At 30.8% G+C, this 27,686-nt stretch overlaps 2 protein-coding genes across 3 annotated transcripts; both read right to left on the reverse strand.

Moving 5' to 3' along the window:
- Nucleotides 1–9,165: 9,165 nt before the first annotated feature.
- On the reverse strand, nucleotides 9,166–11,611 carry LOC125825263 (L10-interacting MYB domain-containing protein-like). Its single transcript, XM_049504612.1, has 3 exons — nucleotides 11,501–11,611; nucleotides 10,156–10,515; nucleotides 9,166–9,862 (listed from the first exon to the last, which is right to left on the reverse strand). Exons 1-3 carry the CDS (start codon nucleotides 11,597–11,599, stop codon nucleotides 9,323–9,325), a joined length of 999 nt encoding a protein of 332 aa, XP_049360569.1. The 5' UTR covers nucleotides 11,600–11,611; the 3' UTR covers nucleotides 9,166–9,322.
- Nucleotides 11,612–13,264: 1,653 nt separating this feature from the next.
- On the reverse strand, nucleotides 13,265–17,082 carry LOC125825266 (uncharacterized). 2 transcript variants are annotated; one of them, XM_049504616.1, is made up of 8 exons: nucleotides 16,880–17,082; nucleotides 16,658–16,762; nucleotides 16,394–16,480; nucleotides 15,682–15,732; nucleotides 15,315–15,408; nucleotides 15,142–15,226; nucleotides 14,774–15,007; nucleotides 13,265–13,646 (listed from the first exon to the last, which is right to left on the reverse strand). In XM_049504616.1, exons 1-7 carry the CDS (start codon nucleotides 17,009–17,011, stop codon nucleotides 14,836–14,838), a joined length of 726 nt encoding a protein of 241 aa, XP_049360573.1. In that variant the 5' UTR covers nucleotides 17,012–17,082; the 3' UTR covers nucleotides 13,265–13,646; nucleotides 14,774–14,835. The 2 variants fall into 2 exon arrangements, with proteins under 2 accessions (XP_049360573.1, XP_049360574.1); XM_049504617.1 differs by lacking the exon at nucleotides 13,265–13,646 and adding an exon at nucleotides 13,948–14,254.
- Between the last annotated feature and the right edge of the window lie 10,604 nt (nucleotides 17,083–27,686).

The following is a 27,686-nucleotide window of genomic DNA, read 5'->3' on the forward strand; positions in this document are numbered from 1 at the left end:
TGACCACGTAGTCTCAAGGCCTTTAGTATATTATCACTAGGACGATATTCTTTCATAATCCAGACATGGTTTTCTTCATCAAAACGGAAGGTTTTCTTGAACCCAATCTTTAATCCTTTTTTGTTGTAAACTGGTTTACCATTGTCGATTCCTTTCCATGAGCCGCCACCACCAACAATTCCCCTGTTGAAGTTCTTACCATTCCCTTTTTTCTTCTTTAACTGAGTGAACACATGATATTCAGTAGTAGTAATCACCGTTGTATCGAATAACTGAGATGGCTTCTTGTTCCCATACAAATCTACGAGTCGAATTTCGTCGCATTCAACAGACATGCCAGTAACAAATTTGAGAAGATACCTAAGGAGCTGTTCATCATCAATATTCATCCCCATATTTGATCGAAAAAGAAAAGAAAACAGAGGAGTAGAAAAGAAAGAAGAAGAAGAAGAAGAGAGATAATATATATATATTGTAGAAAGAAAATTAACGAGAAACCGTGTAAACAAGAAACGCTCAACAATTCACACATAATATAAAGTTACCGTTAACTAATTTTTGTGCCTTTTTTTATTATAATATGGTAACTAAAATTTTATTGTTTTAATGCTTCAAAAAATAGTCTAATCATTTGACTATTATGAGTAATAAACAAAGCTTGAGTGAGATTATAAGTGAAATAAAGCCAATATATGCTTTGTATAATGTTTTGAGTTTATTGACTATGTGGAAATCAATAAACTCAAATGCATATCAATGCACATAAAATAAGTTAGAAAAATAATACATAGAGTATAGGAATAGCTATAGTATTGAGAATTGTTCAAATTTCCAAAGGTCATACTGATTGTAGGGATAAAATGGGAAAATTTTAATTAATTCTATCCTAATTTAGTGAGTGATCAAGTAATATGAGACAATTATTTTTAATAAGATATCAATCCGGCGGCAGATGAAATATCACCTTAATTTAGTGCTTAAACATAATAATAAAGGATTTGGCCAAATTTATAGAAAATATCTTGTTCTTATCAATTTAGGAAGTAGTTTTCCAAAATTGGTTGACTTAACTATGTTTATAATATTTGTTAATCTTGACCTTAAAAATTTAAATAAGACACATGTCTCTCATCTAGATGTGCACTTGACGAAATGGAGGGAAGGGGTAATGGAGGGAAGCCAAATCCCATAATAAATACTCAATAAATTAATGTACAACATATTCTTTTCAAGATCCTTTTAACTTTTCTTTTTGATCCTTTTAACTTTTCTTTTTGATCACTACATATATTATCACCTTAATTTTGCATACAAGTAGTAGCCCTTAATATAGAGTTAATAAAAACTAATGAGGATTGTGATGGAGTGGTAAATACTCTTTTATCCTTCACCATATATTTGTTTTACAATAAGTTTATTGGTGAGATTTAGCTTCTCTCCAACAAGAAGACATTGAAAAGGATTAAGAATATATTTAGATATTTTTGAGGAACAATTGATATGAGATTGTTTTATTCTTATACATTCACGTTAGAGGTGATTGATTATGCAGATGTGGATATTTGTCTAACCCACATAAAGCATGATCTATTTATTTACATATGGAGGTACATTTATATCATGGTGTTCGATGAATATAATAATAATTGTCACTTCTTCGAGAATCTAGAGATAACAGTTATTTTAAAGGCAATCGAGAGTGTGTATGGTTAAGGTCAATAACTCAACATACTTTACAATTATGAGGTCTTTCTTTAAAAACAAAGATTTCAACAATATTGTATGAAGATAGTATTGCTTGCATAGCTCAATTGAAGGAACGTTTATCATAAGAGATTGAACAAAACATATTTCACTTAAGTACTTTTTTACGCATGATTTTCAACAAAATGGTGAAATAGGCAAATAGTTATTCAACAGATTTGTTCAAGCGATAATCTTACACATTTATTACTATAGCATTACGACTATCAACATTTCAGAAACTAATATATAAGATTGGAATACATCATTTTCGAGATGTCAAACAAAGTTTTCATCACGAGAGTAAAATGCATGTTTGCCTATTCTCTTTCTCTTAAGTCTTAACTAAGATTTCTATTAATTTATTTAATCCAAACCGTGCAGTTTTCTTTTCATGTATAAAGGAAATATTTTTATTAAAAAAAGTAATTATAAACCACCCAGTAAGGGACTGGTGTAAAAAGAAAAGTGAAAGTGCATTGACAGATAAAATACAATTGGGCAAACAAAATTGTAAGACTTGAGTTGTATCAACTACCACCAACTCTTAACTCCATAGATCTGTAAAACCGATATAAAAATTTTCGTAAAATGGTGGGATAGAATCAGCTTCATCTTCTTGCGGAACCATTGATTCGAGTACAGAGGCAGCATACGCATCAAGTTGTTTGTGGTAAGTAGCAATGTCATAAACAGAGCATTCTTCTTCTATTGGGAGTAAGCTAACAGAGGGAGTTTCTTGATTAACCACAGGAACAGAGCATTCCTCTTCTATTGCAGCAGACAATTTTGATTCTTTGAACACTAAACTAACTGGACCAATTTGGTTCCCATTCAAAGTACTGTTTGACTCATCAGATGGAATTACATTAGCAGTACTTAATTGTTCCAAATCTGGATTTTCTTGAAACTGATATTGAGCAAAGGATTGTCCCAAATCTTGAAATTGATTCTGAGCAAAGGATTCTTGACATTGTAATGAAGAAATTAGTAGAGAATCAAGAAAATTCTCTACATTGTGATCTGAAGGGATGATAACCTTAGAAGAATTGACGCTCCTCGTAATGCGACATACAACAAATTCCTCTTCATGTCGAGCATGACCACGTAGTCTTAAGGCCTTGAGTATTTTATCACAAAGACGATATTCTTTCATAATCCAGACATGATTTTTTTCCTCAAAACGGAAAGTTTTCTTGAACCCAATAACTGATTTCTTCTTGTCGTAAACTGGTCTACTATTGTCAATTCCTTTCCATGAGCCGCCACCTCCAACAATTCCCCTGTTGAAGTTCTTACCATTCCCTTTTTTTTTCTTCTTTAACTGAGTGAATACATGATATTCAGTAGTAGTAGTCGTCGTAGTATCGAATAATTGAGAGGGTTTATTGTTGCCATACAAGTCGACAAGTTGAAATTGAACAGAGCTACCACTAACAAATTTTAGAAGACAGATCATGAGTTGTTCATCATCAAAATTCATCCCCATATTTTACCAAAAACAAACAAAGAAGAAAAAAATGGATTAACACTCCAACTCGCCCTTTGCTATGTATATAGAGACAAACCGTGTAAATTAATGGGTTAAGCGAGTTTTTTTAGGATTGGAATCCATTTTTAGAAACTCACACATAATTTTTAGTTAGTGACCGTTAACTAAAAATATGCCTTTTATTGTTTTAGTATAGTAAGTAAAATTTTCTTTAGTTAGTGTTATGATAAATGGTGAAGTCTATGAATATATTAATTAGCTAAATTTTATTCTTTTTTTTTTTAGTTTTTGTTACAAAAAAGTTTGATAACGTAAATAATTTATTTTTCATTTCAAATATAGTTAGATTTAAATATTTTAAATTTTTTGGGATGAGTTTATATTAAGAATGTGTATAATTAAAAATATTATATTTTAAAACAAATAAAAGAATAGACTAATTCGTAAAAAAATTCAATTAAATTAAATTTGAGTTGATGATACTTTTTAGACTAAAAGGCGATAGGAGCTCATGGACTTGGTATATTGTATAGGAATCACGCCCATACTCGTGTTGAGTCTTTTGCAAATGTTGACTAGGTTGGATCTAAAAATAATAGAAGACCTACTACATGCTATTGTGTTTTTGTTGGAAGGAACATAGTATTATAAAGGAGTAAGAAACAAAATGTCATATCTTGATTCAGTGCAAAAATTGAGTACATGTGGCAATCTACTAATGAAATCATTTGGATACATTATTTTTTAATTGAAATTGGGTTGAAGCATCATACACCGAGAAAAATTTGGTGTGATTAGTGATAATCAAGTTGCTCTTCATATTGCCTCAAATTCGATATATTATGAAAGAACTAAATATATTGAGGTTGACTGTCATTTTATTCGTGAGAAGATTCAGGATAACTTTTCACTGGTTATATGAATATAGGAAAGCAATCAACAGTCTTGCTCACAAAGGCTCTAAATGAAACTCGAGTTGAGTATATTTGCAATAAGCTGGACATTATCTATATCTATGCTCCAGCTGGAGGAGGATTGTTTGTTTGGTACAAAGATTGATAACACATGGATTAGTAATGCAAGGATTAGTAATTTAGGGTTTATTTTTATAAAGTGTTTGGTTAATTGTTTCCCACGTAATTTTGTGTTTGGATTAAAAGTCTACAAAAAGTTTCTTTCCAATTATACCCTTGAATTATTATGTGATTTTCTATTTTATATAATTGGGGTAAGGTAGATATAATTGCTGGACAATTTTTTTTTATTGCCTTCTAGCTACCTAGGAGAAGAACAATTTTGTTGTTATGTTTGCTATTTTCTAACTTGAATTATTTAAGGGTAAATAATTGTCATTTTAATAAATTGATCACTCACAAAACATCAATTTTTCATTTAAAAAAGATAGATCATCTACTTTTAAATCGAATAGATGGTAAACGATAATAAAATCGAATAAACAATCTACATTTACACATAAAAATTGCAAGTTGTAGTTTTAATATGTATGTAATTTTATAAATTGTTTAAAATACAAATGATTAGAAAATCACATATATATCAACAAATAATACATTCAATTGAGATCACAAACGTCATGTGGTAATATATTTAACTTTCAATTAGTAAATGTTAAACAACTCACATTTCAAATTTGTATTGATTTGTACTCGATGTGTTTAGCAACAAACAACTTTCTCTAAATAATAAAAATTGTAAGCTAATTTATTCAAATATTGTATTGATTTGTACTCGATTTGTTTAGCAACAAACAACTTTCTCTAAATAATAAAATTTGTAACCTAATTTATTCAAATAAATTTACTAGTACAAATATAAAACATAAAATCGAGAAAATAAATATAATAATTATAAGGATTTGATGGATATTTTTGTCTCTACATAGATCAATCTCATGGTATTAAATCATATGTATTACTACTAATATTACTAAATGGAAGGCATATAACCAAAATTCTTACCAAATATAACACTAAATAATACCATACATAATACATGAACTATTTCTCTTAATTCTTCCTACCAAACGACAAAGAATAAATAGTCATATTCCTTATAATATACATAGACAACTTAATTATAGGGATTGATAACAAATTTGTTTCCCTTAACTTAGAGTACATGTATATATTGATTATTCTCCTTATGTCATCGATTACATTAAGTTATAGACAGATTTAGAAGGGTACGGTATGGTCCAGTGATCAATGAAATTGATTCATCTGAGTGTAACTAGTTTCTATTACCGATGATGTTTACTAAAAAAGTAGCATGGAAGCTGCCATGTTAGATTTTTAATGATAGATAAGTATGGAAAGGGTAGTGTTATCAAAAGAGAAAAAAAACGTTTACTTTAATGTAAAGAGACGCAAAAGGAGAAACAATACATATATATGTATAGTCTAAGACTAATAATTATAAGCATGAATGATAAATATATAATCTAAGAAATTGATCCTTTTTTAACAATGAAGTGAGATATAAATAGTTTAGTGCCGCCTCTTCAAAAGTATATTTTAGCACCTTGATGAAGACACATTAAGCGAGACAAAGTGTTCAACACGTTTGAGCCTCACTTCAAGACTTAAGCACGGTATAGAGGTAGCAACGCGCTATTCCTCTATACTTTGTGAATCAGTGTGTTGTCATGCGGAAAGCTCAACTTGGAACAAATTGTACAAGTGAAACTGTGTTTAAACATGAACTCTACTTGAAAAAAAGTAGAAATTTTGTGAATGAAACTTGACCTACAGTTTCACGCAACTAACTGAAAAATGATGGAAAAAATCAAAGTGGTGAAGACAACTGAACCGAAAATATCAGAGAGAGACTTGAAGGGAATATAATTAAACACAAAAGGGCTCAATGTTGATTTGCAGCTAACCATGAATCTCTTTAATCCAAACACTGCAGTTTTCTTTTCAACTATTAAACCTTTTAAGAAATATTTTCATAAACCAGATTTAGAAACCACAAAGTAAAGGAAACTGAAATTGTTATGAACGAAATTCTGGATACCAACGTCATACAAGTAGTTATAGTGATGACAAGAGCTATTGGGCCGAGAACAAGCAATAGGGCTAGGTTAATTTGAGATCCGGATTGAGTAGTGGGCATGGAAACGACTCCATCAAAAAGGGTAGTGCCATGTGATTCAGGAATTATGCAAATTGTTAAGAAAAGAGTCTGATTCCTCTCATCTCCGTTCTTAGTCTAAGCTTCTCATCTCCTTCTATCCATCTCTGTAATTTCTGATCTTCTTCCCCTTTGATTACATTCTGAGTTTCGTTTTAAGAATCGCTAGTGGTTACTTGCTTGTTGTTTCCATTTCTCAATTGTATTTTGTATTGTCAACGATTATAATAGATATCATCGTTGTGTGGTAACTTGAGTTGTTACAGAAATGCATTGACAGATAAAAACAATTAAAAACATAAGAACGAGTTGTATCAACCATCACAGATTACTGAACTCCACAGATTTGTATGACCAATATAAAAATCTTCGCTGAAAAGTGGGATTTCATCATCATCTTCTTGGGGTTCTGGAACGTAAGGAACCATTGTTTCGAGTATAGAGGCAGCATACGCATCAAGTTCTTTGTGGTAAGTAGCAATGTCATAATCCGGACGAGTTTCCACAGGAACGGAGCATTCTTCTACTTCTTTTGCAGCAGGCACATTTGATTCTTTTGCGAGTAAACTAACAGAGAGAGTTTCTTGATGAAGCACAGGAACAGAACATTCTTCTTGTATTGCAGCAGGCAATTGGGTCACATTTGATTTCATGTTCCCATTCAAAATACTGTTTAACTCATCAGATGGATTTCACAGTTTCTTGACATTGTGATGAACAACTGCCAAGAAAATTCTCTGAATTGGCTTTCCTCCAAGTGCTACATACAGTAAAATCGTCATATCGAATTTTACCATGTAGTCTCAAGTCCTCTAGTATTTTATCACTAACGCGATATTATTTCATAAACCAGGTTGGGGCTTGGTTTTTTCATCAAAAACGGAACCTGTTCTTGAACCCAATTACTGATCTTTTCTTCTCGTAAATTGGTTTACTAATGTCGGATCTTTTCCATGTGCCGCCTCCACCAACAATTGCCCTGTGGAACTTGTTACTCTTCCCTGCGTTTTTCCTCTTTAACTGAGTGAACACATGATGATGATTAGTAGTAGTTAGGGGTGCCAAATGAGCGGGTTGGATTGAAATTGGAGATATTAAAATGGATTGAAATAGAAATCAGGTTGGGTCTTGACCCGCCCAAGTTTAGTTTGGGCTCAAATGGGCTGGGTTTTGACCCACCCAATTTGACCCGATTAATCTCAATAATTTTAACATAGTGATATTTAACTTTTATAATCACAATGCAAATTTTAGCTCAAGATTTTATTTTTTTAAAAGTAGCAATAATTTTTTTATTTTAATGACGAGAATCTCTCTTTTTCCTATTCCTATCCCGATGGGCTGAACTAAAGCTCTTATTTTCTGTTGAGTGATAATTCTAGTATGCCTTGAATGAACCCCTTGAAAGCTTGATGCAAATAAATGAATTTGTATTCTATGTTTCCTAGCTATATATCCCATTTAATTTTGGTCATTAAATAAATAAAAATTTGACGAATAACTAATTGACTGCTTTTCTTTCGGTTAATCCTTTCCCCATTCCTAGTCTATTAATAGCAAAATGGATTTTTCCAATGTGTAAAATCAAAATTTAATTGACTGCTTTTCTTTCGGTTAATCCTTTCCCCATTCCTAGTCTATTAATAGCAAAATGGATTTTTCCAATGTGTAAAATCAAAATTCCAATGGCTTTGGCTGCTCTAACCTTCCCGACCATGATTTTATTTTTTAGGTATTTCACTGCGAAATACGAAATTGTAATGAATAACATGCTCCCACACATATATCAATTTGGGGCATGAATCAAAACCTTGAAACCACCACAATACCAAATTGTGATAATAGACCAATACTGCAGTAAAGGGTGGCAACTTGGACTACACAATTCTCCAGATAAAAAGTAGCATTCGAAGGAATTGTTTTGGTGCAACAAGTAGAAAAGCTCAAGCAAAAGAAGTCGGAAAATGGCATTCAAAGAGCTTGAGAAGAAGGCTTACTGAGCTTTGATTGTTGAAGTTCAAGTATGACACTTTTTCTGTACCTAAAACCTCTACTAGCCCAAATGTAAGAACCCTGGGATCATGGTTGAGAGAGGAGCAAAGGCTGAGGATGACAAGGCCAAAGTATGACAAATTAGACAGTGATAACAACACGGGTGATGACATTGAATAATCTCCAGATTCTACTCACTCGGTATCTATACTGGTGAGAGGCAATAGGTACCTGGTGGAATAGTCGAGGTACACACAAGTCACCACTAGTATAAAAGAATAACCTAGCTGACAGAAATCACTAATGTGTGGACACATGCATTTGAGTTGATACATAATAATCAAGCTAAAGATAAGGATGAGGTGCACAATATCTTACCTTGAGAGACACTGAAACAGAGTGGCTTCACTGTGATCCAGGCAGCCACAATAGAAGGAAGAGTTAGTTTTGACTTGATGTATATATAGAATTCATCAAAAACCTGGTAATGCAGATATTCTGAAGAGTGAATATCAAAGGTAAAACCTTTCTGACAGAGTACGGTTGATAAAAGTGTGACTGCGCTTTGATTAATTTTGTGCAAGACAAGCTACTAGGGTTTGTCATCAGAGGATGTTATTAGTTTAGAAGAGATTTAGCTTCCACACTGGTTATAAATAATAATGAACAGAAATAATGGCAGATTTCATCCGAATGCATGATGAGTGTACTCAATTTTTTAACAAAATGCTCCCTCGTGCAGCAATTTTCAACTCCTGCCAAAATTTAATCTCACAGTTGCCAAATTCTGAAATATATTCTTACTCCTAGTTGTTAAAAAGGAGAAATAATGTGGTCTATACATGAAGCTTCCAGCTCTGTAAAAACCAATAAATGACTACTTGAGATAGGATATGGTTGCTTACTTGAATATAACAAAATTAGGAGAACTTAATTTTTAAATTACGGAGGACCAGACAATTTGCCAGTCAACCAGGTCAGCCGCTTCCCAACGTTGAGAGATAAGAAAATCTCCCTAGCTGCATGATTGTTGAAGAGATCCAAAGTAGCATAATAAACTTGGTCATTGACACCTTCCAATTTATCCAACGCTCTAATACAGTCGGTTATGGTGAACTTGTCACTGCACTTCTCAACAACAGAAGCTCTAAGTCTTGAAGCAGCAGCCATCTCGGATATAGCTCTTGCAATAGCACCATCAACCCCCTTACGCCTTTTCTTTCGACCTGTATCAGTAGGTGAGCTCACAGATTGAATAATTTCTTGTTCATTGGAATCAGGACCTTCTTCAGACTCTGAATATGACAACTCTTCCTGGGACAGTGCTGGAGGTTGATAATGAGATGATGAACCGGGGAGACGGTCCTTGTGCATAGAAGATCCATTATCTGTCCCTCTACTTCCAGAATCTGCAAATATCACGCTCAGTCCCTTGTAAAATGGGCAGCCTGTGCTCCTTATGGTCTCCACATCTGGATGTTCCTGATTAGTACATGTCAAGGGGGGTTTTGTGATGGATGATTTCTATAAGAACAATATAAAGACCTTGGCATGAAAAACTTAGATATGGTAAACTGCAATCCGTCAATAAATCACTTTTGTGATCCATCAATGAATTACTTAGGCATTGAAAAAGGACGTTTCGTTCACAAGAATCTTCTGGAATTAGGAGTTATAAGAAAATAAAAAGGAAACCAGAGTTCAACTTGCAAACAGAAAAGTGTGTCCTAGCAGCTAAAGTATTTCTTTTCAGAACAGAAAATGTGGGAACACACCTTCATATACCGATCCCAAGCTTCATCTGTTGCTGTCACTAAACCTGTAGTTTCATCCCATTTGAAATCAGTATGATCAAGTAGCAATTTTATAGTAGCAAAAAGCTTTCTTAGTGCAGCATATCGATACTTCAATTGCTCCCTCTCCCATGTAAGACCGGTTCTTTTATGAAACTCATCACAAATACATTTCCAACCTTTCTTGCTAAAAGACTTGTTTTGTTTATTCCCTCCTTGAACTTCGTCTACCATTAACCCCACCAATATTATAGTAAGAGATGTGGTCCACTTAGCTCTACACTGGGATTCTCGCTGCTGCACAGTTACCTGTGTTTTCAAACGAGCCGACCTCCCAGCCATCTATTTGATTGAACAAAAGTACAATTATTAATTACAGCAGTATTGCGCCTTACCATGACAAGCAAGAACAACTCAGAGATAACAGAACTTCAAGCTTGAAAACTTTTGTTTTTCATCTCAAAGAAGGCATTCAAACATCCAAAGTAATCTTCAAAGATGAATACATGTATCACCAAAGACACTTGCATTGAGAATTTAGTATTTACGTAAAGATTAAGGCGTTATCCAACATGAAGCTTTTATCAAAAGGAGAAACGGTATCCTCTAGTTAACAAGACGTTATGTACCAAACACTAAAGAATACCCTCTTCTCTTATGTACCAAACACTAAAGAATATACCCTCTTCTTCCATTTCCTTAAAAGTTTCAATTTTTCATGCATACACAGATGCAAATGAACCAATTCGCCTTCGACCTATCACAACAATTAGCAATTTCAGTGAACCTTTTACCCGGAAACTATAACTCAATACTAGAAAACAGCAATTTCACATTTGTTAACTCACAAACACCAAAGTATATAATTTTTTTCCACAAAGGAACAAATACATAAAGGTCTATTGGCACTCAAGGTATAACACAGTAGTCAATAGAGTGATTTCAGAAGTTCAAATCGCAACAGATACAAAAACATTAGGTGATTCCTTTCCATCTGTCATACAGGTATCCCATTAAATTAGTAGAACAGACCAACATTGGACTTGAAAGAATTAAAGTTTAGTGATGACAACTTCATTGTGGCCACTTGGATACATGGTTCAAATCTCGTCTGACCACTAATCACGCGCCAAAAGTTAATCCAATTCGATTATAAGCTTGATAAAATTCTAAAATTTCCACTTTATACAATTCATAGTAATCAAATAGGTGAAAAAGACGGCCCTAGAAATTACGAAACAGAAGAGAAATTATGTGATCTTTTTTATATGAACAATGCAGACGAATAAATAATAATAAAAATATACATCGAACAGAGAGAATTTACCTCTGAGCAAACTGCTGCTGTAAAAACTGACCTACTTTCGTTACAGTAAACAACTGGATTTTCCCCTAATTCACAATTTTGGCCATCCAAACACGGCATAGCCCTTTTTCTCCTTGTGCGTACGAGATCAAGAGAATATATTTTATAGAAAACCCAAAATCTTCTATCAATTTGCACTTACACCCCCTAACCTTTGACTGTAATGACAAATATGCCGAGGTTAATTTTTTATTATTTATTTCGGCATGATGTTCAATACCCACATTGAGGGGCTAAAGCCTACCTAACAAAGATGACTCCCTGCCAAGGGAAATTTGAATTCAAGACTTTTGGTTAAGAATGAAGGAGTCAGGGGCGGCTCTACAGCTTTGCAAAAAAAGCATGCCCCAAAATTTGATGGGCCTCATTTCTAAAAAAATAAAATAAGTTGTAAGTATTTTTTTTTAAAAAAATATCAAATATTATTTGTAGAAAATATTTTTTTTTTTATAAAACAGCAAAGAAGTAATAAAAGTTTGACAAATTATTAATACTCTGTCTCAAAGATTAAATAATTGACTATAATAAACTTCATAAAAATATATATTCAAATTTAAGGCCTTCATTCGAATTTGTCTTTAGGCCACCGATTTATTAAAGTCGCCCCTGGAAGGAGCATTTACCACTCCGCCACAACTCTTGTTGGTGGCTGAGATTACTCTTTACTCTTTCCAATCGAATTTTATCTTCTATAGTTTGAATTTATCTTTTAATTTGTGAAGAAAAAATATAAGTACTATATTTGATATTTAGTTAAATGTAAAATATGCACAAAGGTTTTATTCTTGAAGTGTTTGATTTGTTTTATTTCTACTAGTCGTTTTCCGGCTTAACTTTAACATTTGTCACGTGGGACTAAGTAGATAAACAAAATGTCCATTTTTTCTGTTATATGTAACCGTGCAATATTCTGAAACATGTACCTGAGCAAAGAAATACCTACGAAAATATTTTGAAAATTCAAATTTAGATATTCAAAATTACTACAAATTATAATTTTTCTTATATTAATATGATTAAAAATATAGATGCTGGTCAAAATTTATAGCATTTGGCTCTAAAAAGAAATTTGTGACAAGTAAAAAGGTAAGGAGGAAGTGTACAATTATATGCTCTTATTACTTTGACTTAGAAAGGTTAACCACTCAAAATTTGTAACTAACAAAAAGGAGACTTGGGAAACAAGCCACTTAATAAAGGAATAACAGTATTTATAAATGAAGATTAACTACTTTGTTCTTATAATTGTGGTATTTGAACTAGTTTGTGAGCTAAATAACTTTGTCCACCAAGACGGGGTAAAATGATTTTTTTTTAAAAACCTAGTATTTTGTCTCTACTGTAATTTGTCCATCCTCTCCTATTATTTTCAAGCGATGCATTAACCGCGAGATCACATCCCGAAAAAGAGAAGGGAGGCATGCCTGGTTTATATAGTACCCATTTGGCAAGGTTCAGCAGGCTGTAAAAAGGTGGGCAGACAAAAGTAACATGATATATCTACAAACAATAGAAACTTAAACGCTCTCCACAACTTGTAGCAAACATGCCTGCAACCAAATTCACTATTTTAACCAACCATTTCAAATCAACAAATTCAAAAAAATAACACAACTTTTGGCCTTCTTCCTATAAATAGCCTTTGCCATTCTTATGTACTTGGCATAAAGAATCAATGTCTTATTTTGTACCATGTTGAGCTCACATGCCCTGAGGCAAGTCAAACAAGCAGTTGAGCAGGCCACGAAGAAAGACAAAACAGTGCCTGCAGCACTTCCAAGGATGCATTTCCATGATAGTGCCATCCGAGTACACAACCACAAACCTTATTCAATTATAAAAATCCCATAATGGTTAAACTTTTTCACAATTCCCCCTCCCGTTGCTTTTTCTTTTTACGATTTCATCCCCCTATTACCTTCTTGACGGGTTGTGATGCTTTGGTTTTGCTGAACTCCAAGGGAAAAACTTCGCAGAAAAAGATGGTTCTCCTAATGTTTCTTTGCATGCATCCTATGTCATTGATAATGCAAAGAAAGCAGTTGAAGCTCTTTGCCCCAGCATAGTCTCATGCACATATACTTCAGCCTTTGCTGCGACAGATGCACTGGTGATGATAAATTTCCCCCCATGATAAGCAGACAGAATACATATAAAGAGGACAGCAATGCAGTAAATCAGTTCCTTCTAACATTAATTACTCTAGAATGCCCAAAAAATAGATAAATGGTATGACAATTGACAAAGTCATACACATTATACAATGGTCCTATCAATTAGTGATATCGCGCATTAAAGTTATTCCTTATTTTTTGACATGGTATTACCAAAACAGGTAAATACAATCAATGTTATATTCTACCAGCTTAATAAAGTTGATTTGCTCTGGTGGGCCTTAGTGAATATGCCTGAAAAAGAGAAGATGGTTGAATATCAAAAGCTAGTGAAACAGAACAGCTGCCAAGTCCAGCATTGAACAAATCGACTTCAACAAAGTTTCTCTCAGAGGGGTCTATCAATTGAAGACTTGATGGCTCTCTCGGGTGAATATGACAAAGCTCCAAATCTCACATGGTCTACTCTATCTCTAGAGTCTAGGAGTTTTTTTCCCATTGCTCATCATGCAATAAATGGATACACAACTTCAATACCACCTATGACATTGACATTACATTACTCCCAGCCTTTGCAGCACTCTTGAAGAGCATATATTCACTGAAACATGGGAAGACCCATAGATCCATCATCAACCACCTTTATAATAATATATAACAAGCTAATTCTCCGGTGGAAGAGCTTGTTTTATTCAGAACAAGCTTTATTCAAGTACTCCAAAACTAAAGATATGGTTAATGATTTTGCTAGCTCAAAAGCAGATTTCTCCAAAGTTTTTTCCAATTCTATGATCAAAGATGAGCAGCCTTACAGGAGGTGACATGGTTAAAAAAATTGCATGACAGTTAACTGATTAACTCAAAGTTAATTCTACTTTTATCTATCATTCCCTGTATTATCATAGTTCATTATATTGAATGCAATAATTAGAGGAAATAATGGCTCTTTTCATAAGACCTTGTTGCACTAGTCACTTCTATTTAGTTGATCACAAGTTATTGCATAGAAACCTGAACTATTACAAATTATGGTATCATTTAAAAAGTAAAAAATAAGAGGACAGCAACAAAGATTTTTAAAAAAGCTATATATTTGACAAGTAGTGGATCACTGACTTACAGTGGAGGAAGTAAAATACGTCAGCAGAACCTAATATTTGGCACCATCACGCTTGAATTCAGTTACATCAGTTTTTTCTCGTCTCCGTTAGCTGTGTCCAAAACAATCTCAGCCAATTGAATGTTACCACTCAAACTAGACGTCTTGTAAGATGGCATGAATGAGAACCCATCAAGAAGCTTAACACACTTCAGGCCCCATTTCACCATCAAAAATCCAATTAGGTGATGCCCACTACACATGGTTTAAATCAATTAGAGGAAACATCTCCCTCAGAAGTTGGATCATCTATACCTCTGAATGAGCTAAGTACACAAGAAAAGAATCCTTAGCTGAACCTAAAGCAAGAAAAGAATATAGAAATGCACCTTCTGTTGTGATATGTAGTAATAAAAACGGATGATGGACTACTCTGGAGTAAAAATGCCACAGTTGCAAAAAGATCATCAAAGGCTTGGTAACCATGCAAGATAGACATTTCAACTTCAGTAGACAGGTCCAGAGAAGAAGGAGAGAACAAGATAAATAAAGATAATCCTACCACAACTGTCATATAGGACATCAGCTCCAAGGATAATGTTTGGGCACAGACAGAAGGTTTGTGTACCCCACACACCCCATGTAAGTCCGTGTATCTAGAAGAAAAAATTGAATAAAATACTTCAATAACAGCATGGGCAATGTGAAAATGAAAGACCTCAAATAGATATCTTGCACAAAATAAAGGCATGAAAGAAGATCTTCATAACACCTACGGAGGAGACACGCATAAAAACTATCACTGTTCCAAGGCATTCTGTATGCTCTTAGATACTCAAGTAAAATGGACACAGTTTACCCCTTCTACACAAAATGCATCATGTGGAATGAGAAGTTGCATATATAGAAAACAAAAGCATGCAGGTTACCTTGCATTTGATATCATTTAAGTCACACTGTCTTCTCATATGAGTGAGCACCTGTATATCAACAGAAAAACAGTTCTTGTAAAACTGAAGTAAGTATCTTGGTGCATATATGGGAGTTCAAGGTGCTGACAAATAAATTCTTCAAAATGTTTGAGACATTCTTACTCAGGATCGGTACTTTCTAGCCTACCTACTAGCATCAATTGTTTAGTAATTCAATGACATCAATCACTACTGCAACTTCAGATTGTTGATCACTAATACTGAAGCAACATGAGTGTGTGAGAATAGGGTCAATGGCAGCTCTATTTCATATAAAGCATCCCCAGGACAAATTCTACAAGTTAAAACCCAGAACAGTCCAACAGTTTCTGTAACCATATTACTTTGATTACCAATACTGTTGTGGGGCACACCAGATTTTTCATGACAACAAAGGCCTCAAAATACACCAAAACACTTTACACTCCAAGGTGATTAAGATAGAGGAGAAAAGGCAAAGGGCTTCTCCTTTACCAATAATTCCTAATACTGCATTCCTGTTGTGCGATGTTATATGGCCAGTTCTTGAACCCAATTTAGATTACCAGTAATATAGATATGTAACACATCCATAGTTTATTAACGGGGTTAAAACACTGTTTCAAGGGCTATGATCAAATAATGAAGTCTCAATTCAGTGTCTACTGAAAAACTAGTAACAAAATCAGACCTCTGATCTGTTTGAATCGTCAGTCAGCGTCACATCTGCACCCACTTTTGCAGCAACCAGCCCAGGCAACGAGGTCCCTGCCCCAAGCTGTAAACCATGATGAATAAGAAGTAGATAAAACACTAATCAAACTAAGACTAAAACACAGTACGCAAAATAGGCAACAAACACTGCTAGGCTTCAACATCAATTTGCAACGAAGTCATAAAATTTTCAATAACAGAAAGAACAAGTAATAGAATAAAGCAAATTCAGGCTCATTACCTCAACCACAGATGCGCTAGTAAAGCGCGACTTTTGTTGCCATACGTACTCGGCTAGAATAACACTGCAAGGCCATACGAACAAACCGTACTCTTCTTTCATGTTCTAGTTACATGCCAAAAGGAAATAGCTATGCTGAGTTCATTCTTCTTGTTTTGCTCGCTTTTGAAATTGTACATAATAGAGTTGTGAAATTAGAGAGATTTAAAAGAGAGGAAAGACCTCGATAATGGTGACGGAGAAGCCATCGGCGGTGTCTTCAGAACTTCCGAAATGGTGGCGAGAAAAAGTAGTCATTACTTCTTCAGCCGGAGACGTACCCGCCGGTTCGCCGTCGTCCCCGTTATCTACCATGCCGCCGTTGGGAACCTCTAATTTGATGTTTTACAAATTTATCCCTTTGATTTGCAACACTTTTTCTTATGCTGCTATATTAGAAAGAAACTTTTGTACATATTGCCCTCAAGGGTGTTTAATTTTTTATCATTCTATATTAAATAAATGCTTAATTATTATTTTTGGGTTACTAATTATTATTATTATTATTATTATTGACTAGAGATCTTATAAAATTACATTAAGTGTAATTGAAAATTTCTAAGCACATTATTTATTTATAGAAGATATATATGATTTGCTCATTCGGTAAGATAATTTGGGGAAATTTTAATATTTTATATTACTTGTGAATTTTCATGTTTATCGGAAAAATACAACTTAGGAACTCCAATTTGAATGTCCAACAGAAACTTCACATTCATATCTATCTAATTTCAAATCATGATTTTATATCTCATATTCAGCGCGTCCACAGTGGACATTTGGTCATGAAAATCATATATTTTTTCATTTAATTTGAAAAAATTAAAGTTAAATTTGTGTTTGATCATACTCACACAAAGAATTTTTAGAATTTGAATGCATTTTTTCTTGTTATAAGTTATACCGTCAAATTACTAAAAATTAGCAAAATCACTTAACTTGACTACCTGAAACATGTATATAATCAAACCTGATCTAAGGTTGAAATAGATAGTACATAATGTCATAAAGTGAATCTCATATATGAGCTACTACATACCATTATAAATATTCTTCACTTTATTTAAAAAATTTGAAGTTGGAGTTGAGGATGATTTGGTTATAATTTTTACAAATAATAATCGGTTGTTTCAATATATTTTTTCTATAAAAAAAAATATCTTAAATAAGGTCATTTTTATATATAAAAATAATTAAAAGAACAAAAAATGAAGAAAATAATAAAATAGTAAAAGTGAAAAGGATAAAAAGAAATAGAATTTTTGATATTTTCATGATCAAATACTAATTTTTGAGTAAGTTAAAATAATTTTTAGAAGAAAAAAAGGCAAAAAATAATGGCCAAGCGGGTGGTTTCAAATTTCATTATTATAGTTGGTATCAAATATTTGATTTATCAAGTATTGAAAGTAAAGATTCTTAGGTGAATTCGAAATTCTAGACATTACATAAAATTATAAAAATTACAATTTTATGTTATATGTAATTATTTCTTAAAAATAATAATTTTGATTGTTAAATTGTATAAAAAATAATCAACATTCTATAATTATTTTTATTGATCAATATTTGATTTGGTGATTCAATATTTAACTTTTAAGTTGATTCATTAATCTTTTTGAGTCAAATATTAAATTCATTTATTAAGAAAATTAATATCAAACTAAAATATCGAATAGTGAATCACCAAGTTTATGTTTTTTGTATTAGGTTGTAGCTAACCTCAAGTAGGAAGATCTTGAATACACGTAATATATATCTACTTATCACTAAATAATCAAATTTAAAATTTAAATGGAAACGTGAAAAGTTTGTAGTGATCGACGCGCCGCTTGTAAATGTCACACGACAATTATCAAATCACGTGGCATACAAGCGGACAATTCAAATGGAGATGACTTCGATCAAACCACCATATATTTGGACTATCTGTCAAGAAAATCGTGAAATTATCGTCATTTAACAAGTGAAAAAATATTATTTTCAAATCTTAAATATTAGAAGGATAAAGTGAATTTTACTAAAAAATATTTATTTATACAATCAAATCGTTTATTACATAATTACAAATAACCTTTTAATACGGACAAACCTTGTTATAGTGTGAAACTAGTTTGGATCAATCAAAAACCATGCGGGCAAAACTAGTTTTTTCACTCAAGTAAACTCTAGAATTAGGGTACTTTCATAAATCTTAGCTTTGTAATACAATTCGGCTTAGATTTTCTATTAAAACAAAGAAGAAAAATACTATTCCAACATAAATAAATTTAGCCAAATAATTTGCTTTTTAAAATAAGTTCTTTTAAATAAATATTATTTCTCCTTTAAAAATTTGTCTGAACCAGTTATTATTTGTGTACAATATAATAACTTTGACATTAAAACGAAAGAAAGTAATAACATGCGAAAAAAAATGGCTTACCCTCTCAATAATATGATTGAATACATGTGTGCTTTAACTAGTGTAACATTAACATATATATATACTTTATATTTTCAAATCTCAAACATTAATTCCATTATGTGTATAAAATTACATTAGGTGTATTCGAAAATTTCTAAATACAAATATTTATTAAAAAAAAAAAAAAAGCAATTTATCTATGCGTCGTCTTATGATGTATAAATGTCTTGTTTATGAACTATATTGATTTGCACATTATGTGTAAGATGATTCGGGAAATTTTGATATTTTTCACTACTTATGGATTTTCATGTTTATGAGAGAAAATACAACTTAAGAAATTCAAATTGCATGTTCAAGCAAATCTTCACCTTTGTCTATATTTAATTTCGAATCATGATTTTATATACACGGGTCCTTAATGAGTATTTGGTCATGAAAATCAAATATTTTTTGCTTTATTTGAAAATTTGTGTTTGATCATACATTCTACAAAGAGTATTTATAATTTGAATGCACATTTTCTTACTATAAGTTATACCCCAAATTAGGGTTGTCTATCGGTCGGTTTGGTTCGATTTTGAAGTTTATCGATTTGACTTATTGGTTATCGGTTTGTGGAGATGCTAAACCGTTATAGAACCATTAAGATATTGACTTATCAGCTATTGATCATTATCGGTTTAACCGTTAAGATTTGACACAAAATTTTTTTATTGAAAATCACTTAGAAATGAGGTGACAAACCAAATGAACCATGCACATGAGTTCATAAGTTATATCTTGCTCAAAAGCAAACACTTTTATATTGTAGAATAGCCAAGAGTTTGAGACAACCAAAAATAAAAGTAGGAAACCAAACTCTAAGACAAGGATTTTATATACAAAATGGTATAAATATAATTATTTAATTTACTATCGGGTTATCGATTAACCCATTAAGAAAAAACCTCAAACCGTTAAGAACCGACAACCCGATAACAAAAAAAAATCAAAACCGTTATCAATACCGTTAAACTAATAACTCATTTTTGATAAACCAATAACTTTTTTTCGGTTTAGATTATCGGGTTCGGTTCGATTTTAAACAGCCCTTCCCCAAATTATTAAAATCTAGCAAAATCACCTAACTTGACTACTTTTTCTTACTATAAGTTATACCCTAAATTACTAAAAACTAGCAAAATCACCTAACTTGACTACCTGATATATATATATATATATATATATATATATAAAGCTTGCTTCGTGGCGGAGCACTTAGCAATGGCAGCAACCGACCTAGAAAGTTGCAATTCGATTAAAAGCCAGTAGCACGATAGTTGTTCCTCGATCTCAGTCCATTCAGTCAAGCCAGAAGGAAAATCAGTGTAACTCCCACCGTCCTTGTTGCTTTAGTCATTTATATATATATATATATATAATTTGTTCTAAGTTCGAAATTGATAGAAGATTATATTATAAATTAAATCTCATATATGAGTTGATACATACTATTACAAATGTTTTCCTTCACTTTATTTAAAAAAAAATTGAAGTTGGAGTTGAAGATAGTTTGATTACAGTTTTTGCGAATTATATCCGGTTGTTTGAATGTATTTTTTCTTTAAAAAATAAAATATAGTTTAAATAAGGTCATTTTATATATAAAAAATAATAATTAGAAAGGACCAAATTTGAAAGAAAAAAAATAATAAATGTGAAAAGGTAAAAAGTAACGAAATTTTCAGTATTTTGATGATCAAATACTGAATTTTGGCAAGCAAAATCATTTTAAGAAGGAACAACAGAAAATATCTTGACCAAACGGATGGATCAAATTTCATTAATATAGTTGGTACCAAATATTTGATTTATCAAATATTGAAAGTAGTGATTCTTAGGTAAATTCAAAGTTTTAGACATTACATAAAATTATAAAGATTACAACTTTATGTTATATGTAATTGTTTCTTTAAAATAATAATTTAATCTTTAAATTGTATAAGAAAAATATCAATTTCTGTAATTATTTTATTAAACAATATTTGATTTGTTGATTTAATTAACTTTTAAGTTGATTCATTAATTTTTTTAGTCAAATATCAAATCAATTTATTAAAAAAAAATCTAAGATCAAACTAAAATGTCCAACTACATTAATGAATCACCTAATTTAAGTTATTTCAACTACATTAATGAATCACCTAGTTTAAGTTATTTGTATTTAGATTGTAGCTAGGCTCTTGTCATTAGTAGGAAGATCTTGAATTCACTTATTACTAGATAATCAAATTCAAAATTTAAATGAAACGTAAAAAGTTAGTAGTGATCGATGCGTCGCTTATAAATGCTACACGACAACTCTCGAACCAAGTAACATACAAGTGGACAATTCAAGTGGAGATGACCTCGAACATACCACCCTAAATTTGGATGGTATGTCGATAAAGTTATAAAATTATCGTCGTTCAACAGGTGAAAGGATATTATTTTCTAATCTTAAATATTAGAAGAGTAAGGTGAAATTTATTCAAAAAAAAATCTTTTATACAATCAAGTCGTTTATTAAATAATTATAACTAACCTCTTAATACAATTAAACCTTGTTGTCGTTCATCTGACACTTTTTCTACAAAGAATTTGGAATTTGGAATTTGAATGCACTTTTTCTTGATATAAGTTATATCCCCAAAATACTAAAAACTAGTAAAATCTCTTAAATTGTATTAAAAATGATCAATATTTTGTAATTATTTGTATTGATCAATATTTCATTCGGTGATTCCATATTTAACTTTTAAGTTGATTCATTAATTTTTTGGAGTCAAATGTCAAATCAATTTATAAAAGAAAATTAAGATCAAACTAAAATTTCGAACTACATTTGTGAATCACCAAGTTTAAGTTCTTTGTATTTAGATTGTAGCTAGTCTCTTGTCACCAGTAGGAAGATCTTGAATTCACATAATACATGTTCACTTATTACTAGTTAATTAAATTCGAATTGTTTAAATGAAAACGTGAAAAGTTTATAGTGATCGACGCATCACTTGTAAATGCTACACGATAACTCTTAAACCACATGACATACAAACGGACAATTCAAGTGGAGATGACCTTGAACAAACTATCCTAAATTTGGATTATCTGTCGGGAAAGTTGTGAAAATATCGTCGTTCAACACGTGAAAGGATATTATTTTCAAATCCTAAATATTAGGAGGGTAAGGTGAAATTTATTTTAAAAAATCAATATACAATCAAGTCATTTATTAGATAACTAGTTCTGGACACGTGCTTTGCACGTGTATATTACACATTTAAGTTATTAAAAAAAAGGTAAATTACTAAAATTTAATCGTGTACATATTCAAAATGTTTAAATGGATTTATAAGACAAATATTTGAAGTATTTAAACTTTTTATTAGTTTATTAAGAATAGAATATTTTTAAAAATATCTTTAAAATTTTAAACGCTGTAACACATAATTATATTGAAAATTGCTCAAGTGGTAATAATGAGGTGGCTTATTTAGTATATAAATCTTTACATGTTGGTGTATATTGTATCTTACCATTTAAATTACTTTTATCATGATTAAAACTATTGTCGTCAATATGACATGAGAGTTAACAATGCATTTAAAAATATATCTTGATTGCACATAACACAGCATATATGCATACGATGCCAACAATAACATTTACAAAAAATAAAATGATAAATCCTTCTTACAAATATTTATCAGATCCTAATAATTGCGATTAAACCTGAAAAAACCCTATTACATTTTTATGTGTCAAACTGTTAATCCAAATACAATATAATTTATATATTCTTATTGTAAAGCGCTTCAGATCTTATTAAAATGAGAATTTAGAATCAAAACGTAAGGACAAATTAAGACAAGGGAATGAATGTGGTCACGATTGTAATAGGGTGTACACCAGTTTATCTGAAGAGTAAAGTTATATGGACTAGCAGATGTTCTTCGCATACTCCTATTAAAATCTGTAGCGTATATAAAACTTTTCGAACGAAATTCACCATTTTTCTTATTGTATATGAAACTTCAAATGATGTCCAAAAGAAAATTACAATATAATTAAAGTGTCAATTACAATAAATAGCAAAAGAAAATAGATATAATCATTGTATTACACAAATCTAAAAAAATTGTCTAGATGATGGTATCGACAAAACACTCAAAGCAGATAACATTTTATTACAATTTACAATATGTAAGACGAAAAAAAAATATCTCTTCCCTAAATAAAGAATGAGAATTAGTCAAACTATTACTGCATATTATGTCTAAATAATGAAACTAACTTTACCATCTTGTAAAATAATTGGATGGATAGTTGTCATTTACCTTCGAGTAATTTGGCTGTCATATGAAATTTAGTTTTTCATCTTCCTTTATTCATTTGAGGAAAAGGAGTGGTATTTATACTATTTTATAGTAGTTCATTTGGAGAAGGTTAAAGGTTAGACTTCATGCGTTGAATTTCATCTCTTAGAATTCTTCATGCTTTGACAAAAACGTAAAAATATTTTGAATAAAATACGAATCATTCTCATTCACATACAGATTGAATACTTTTAAAACTGATTTTGATCTATTTTTATTAGAATATATATTTGGATTTGTAATTTTTTTTTTTATAGAAATAGTGTTTTGAAGGATTAAAAGGTATTTCAACTTTTCATTTTGATGTTCCCACTTTTAGTATAATAATATAATAAATATTTAACATTTTTAGTATAACAAATAACCTCTTAATACAATCAAACTTTATTGTTGTTCATCGTTTGTCCGACACTTTTTCTACAAAGAATATTTAAGATTTGAATGCACTTTTTCTTAATATAAGTTATATCCCCAAATTACTAAAAACTAGCAAAATCACCTAACTTGACTACTTGAAATATATATATATATATAAAATATAATGTCATAAATTAAATCTCATATATGGGCTACTGCATATTTTTATTTTTTTTTAAATCACTTTATTTGAAAATTTTGAAGTTGGAGTTAAGGATGATTTGTTATAGTTTTTGCAAATAATATTTGATTTTCTAAAAAAATAAAATATAGTTTAAATAAGATCATTTTTATAAAAAAAGAAGAAGATAATACTAATTAAAAAGTACAAAATTTGAAAAAATAAAATAATAAAAGTGAAAAGGTAAAAAGATATTGATTTTCACTATTTTCATGATCAAATACCGATTTTCGAATAAACTAAAATAATTTTAAGAAGAGAAAAGGTCTAAGTCATCTACGGCGCCTTAAATTTGTCCGCATAATTCATTTAGACACCTCAACTAAGACTCGTACCTATTGAACACCTCTACCCTCTTGAATTTGAACCATTTGAACACTTTTTTGCCTACATGGCACATTGTTTGTGATTCACCTCAAATAGGCGCGTGAAATGTATTTAGTTTTGCGTTTTTTTTTGGAAAAAGATGTTCTTCCTTCTTCCTCACCTGTTTGCCATCATTTCCTCCACCGCACCAGTTCACGCCACCATCATACATCCTTCTTCTTCCTCTTTTTTCCTCCGATATTTTAGTTCTTCTACTTCCATCTGTTTTGTTTTTCTCCATTGACATTCATGGTAGGATTGGCAGCATCGTTATTGCCACCGCCATGGCAGCCATCATAATCGTCATTTTTATCATGTTAATTTGTAGAGGGCTTGAAGTTTGAATATTTGTTTTGCTGTTAATATAATGTTTTGGGGTTAAATTAATGTAGATTTGTGTGATTTTGTTTGACTAATCAACTATAGAACTCAAAAATAAATCCGACATAACTCAATTTTTCCAATAATGTCATAGGAGTTGGTTAATTTTTCTATGAAATTCATCTTTTCGTACAAAAAATTGAACGAAGAAGAAAGTGAAAAAAAATATATTTCCTATTCAGCGTAAAGAAATCGACAAGAACTAATGACTTGGAGAAATTTATCATCAACTCCTCCCCAACTTATTTTACTTTGAATTTTCTCTTGCAGATGAACCAAGAAAGTTCTATAATAACATATTTACGGGTGGGTTACCGTGTTGTGGAGTGGGGCATCGTAAAGGGAGAAGACTTTTGGGCTCCGCTGATATAAAGGGTGGGTAAGTTAGAGGATTTCTTTTTAAAATGTTTATTTTTAATTTAAAAATAATTTCCTTTTTCTTTTACTTTATAATACATTTTAAAATAATTTTTTGGACTAAAAATACCATACGTTATTATTTAATTCGTCAACTTGCCATGTCATCGCGAAGGTATTTCACACACTTTATACTTTTAGTTTATTGTCAAAAAAATATTCAAATGATTCAAATTTAAAGGGGTAGATGTGTTCAATAGGTACAAGCCTCAGTTCAAGTGTGTAATTGAATTGTGCGAACAACTTTAAGCGGCCGTATATGACTTAAGTCAAGAGAAAATGAAAAAATATCTTGACAAAATAGATGGACTCAAATTTCATTATGATAGTTGGTACCAAATATTTGATTGATAAATATTGAAAGTAATGATTCCTAGGTAAATTTGAAGTTTTAGTCGTTACATTAAATTATAAATATTACAATTTTATGTTATATGTAATTGTTTCTTAATTTTACTAAAAAGGATCAATATTTTGTAATTATTTTTATTGATATTTGGTGATGCAATATTTAACTTTTAAGTTGATTCATTAGTTTTTTTTTGAGTCAAATATTAAGTCAATTTATAAAAGAATCAAGATCAAACTAATATATTGAACTACATTAGTGAATCATCAAGTTTAAACTCTTTGTATTTAGATAGTAGCTAGGCTCATGTCAGTAGTAGGAAGATTTTGAACTCACATAATGCATGTCCACTTATAACTAGATAATCAAATTTAAAATTTAAATAGAAACGTAAAACGTTTATAGTGATCGACGTGTCGCTTGTAAATGGTACACGACAATTCTCAAACCACGTGACATACAAGCTGACAATTCAAGTGGAGATAACCTCGAACAGACCACCCTAAATTTGGACCATTTGTCGAGAAAGTTGTGAAAATATCGTCATTCAACACGTGAAAGGATATTATTTTCAAATCTTAAATATTAAGAGCTTAAAGTGAAATTTACTTTTTTTTTTTTAAATCATTTATACAATCAAGTCATTTATTAAATAATTACAAATAACTTCTTAATACAATTAAACCTTATTATCGTTCATCGTTTGTCCGACACTTTTTCTACAAAATATATTTAGAATTTGAATGCATTTTTTTAAATATAAGTTATATCACTCTCTCTCTCTCTCTCTCTCTCTCTCTCTCTATATATATATATATATATATATATATATTTCAAGTAGTCCGGTTAGGTGATTTTGCTAGTTTTTAGTAATTTAGTGATATAACTTATATTAAAAAAAATGCATTCAAATTCTAAATATATTTTGTAGAAAAAGTGTCGGACAAACGATGAACGACAATAAGGTTTAATTGTATATAAACAATCAAATTTGTTCCAAGCTCGAAATAGATAGAATATAATGTCATAAGTGAAATCTCATATACGGGCTACTACATATTATTATAAATATTTTTTTTCACCTTATTTGAAAATTTTGAAGTTGAAGTCGAGGATGATTTAGTTATAGTTTTAGCATATAATATTTAATTTTCTAAAAAAATAAAATATAGTTTAAATAAGGTCATTTTTATATAAAAATAATAATAATTAAAAAGAACAAAATTTGAAAAATAATAATAATAAAAGTGAAAAGGTAAAAAAAAATGGACTTTCAATATTTTCATGATTAAATACTAATTTTCGAATAAACCAAAATAATTTAAGAAGAGAAACGAAAAGATATCTTGACCATATGGATGGACTCAAATTTCATTATGATAGTTTGGTGCCAAATTTTTGATTTATCAAATATTGGAAGTAATAATTCTTAGGTAAATTCAAAATTCTAGACATTATATAGAATTATAAAGATTACAATTTTATGTTATATGTAATTGTTTCTTAAAAGTCAATATTTTCAACATTTTAATTGTATTAGAAATGATCAATATTCTATAATTATTTTTGTTGACCAATATTTGATTTGGTGATTCAATACTTAACTTTTAAGTTGATTCATTATTTATTTTGAGTTAAATGTTAAATAAATTTATGAAAAAATCAAAATCAAACTAATATATTGAATCACATAAGTGAATCATCAAGTTTAAGCTCTTTGTACCTAGACAGTAGCTAGACTCATGTCGCTAGGAAGATTTTGAATTCAAATAATACCCATTTACTTATTACTAGATAATCAAATTCAAAATTTAAATAAAAACGTGAAAGTTTGTAGTGATTGATGTGTTGTTTATAAATGCTACACGACAACTCTCAAATCACGTAACGTAAAGCAGATAATTCAAATGGAGATGAACTCAAACATACCCCCCTAAATTTGGACTATCTGTTGAGAAAATTGTGAAATTATCGTCGTTCAACACGTGAAAAGATATTATTTTTAAATTTTAAAATATTAGGAGGATAAAATGAAATTTACTCAAGAAAAGTCATTTATTATTAGATTATTA

This window comes from Solanum verrucosum, unplaced genomic scaffold (assembly GCF_900185275.1).
Source record: "Solanum verrucosum unplaced genomic scaffold, falcon-dt-bn FXZP01000113.1, whole genome shotgun sequence".
Classification (NCBI taxonomy): Eukaryota; Viridiplantae; Streptophyta; class Magnoliopsida; order Solanales; family Solanaceae; genus Solanum; species Solanum verrucosum.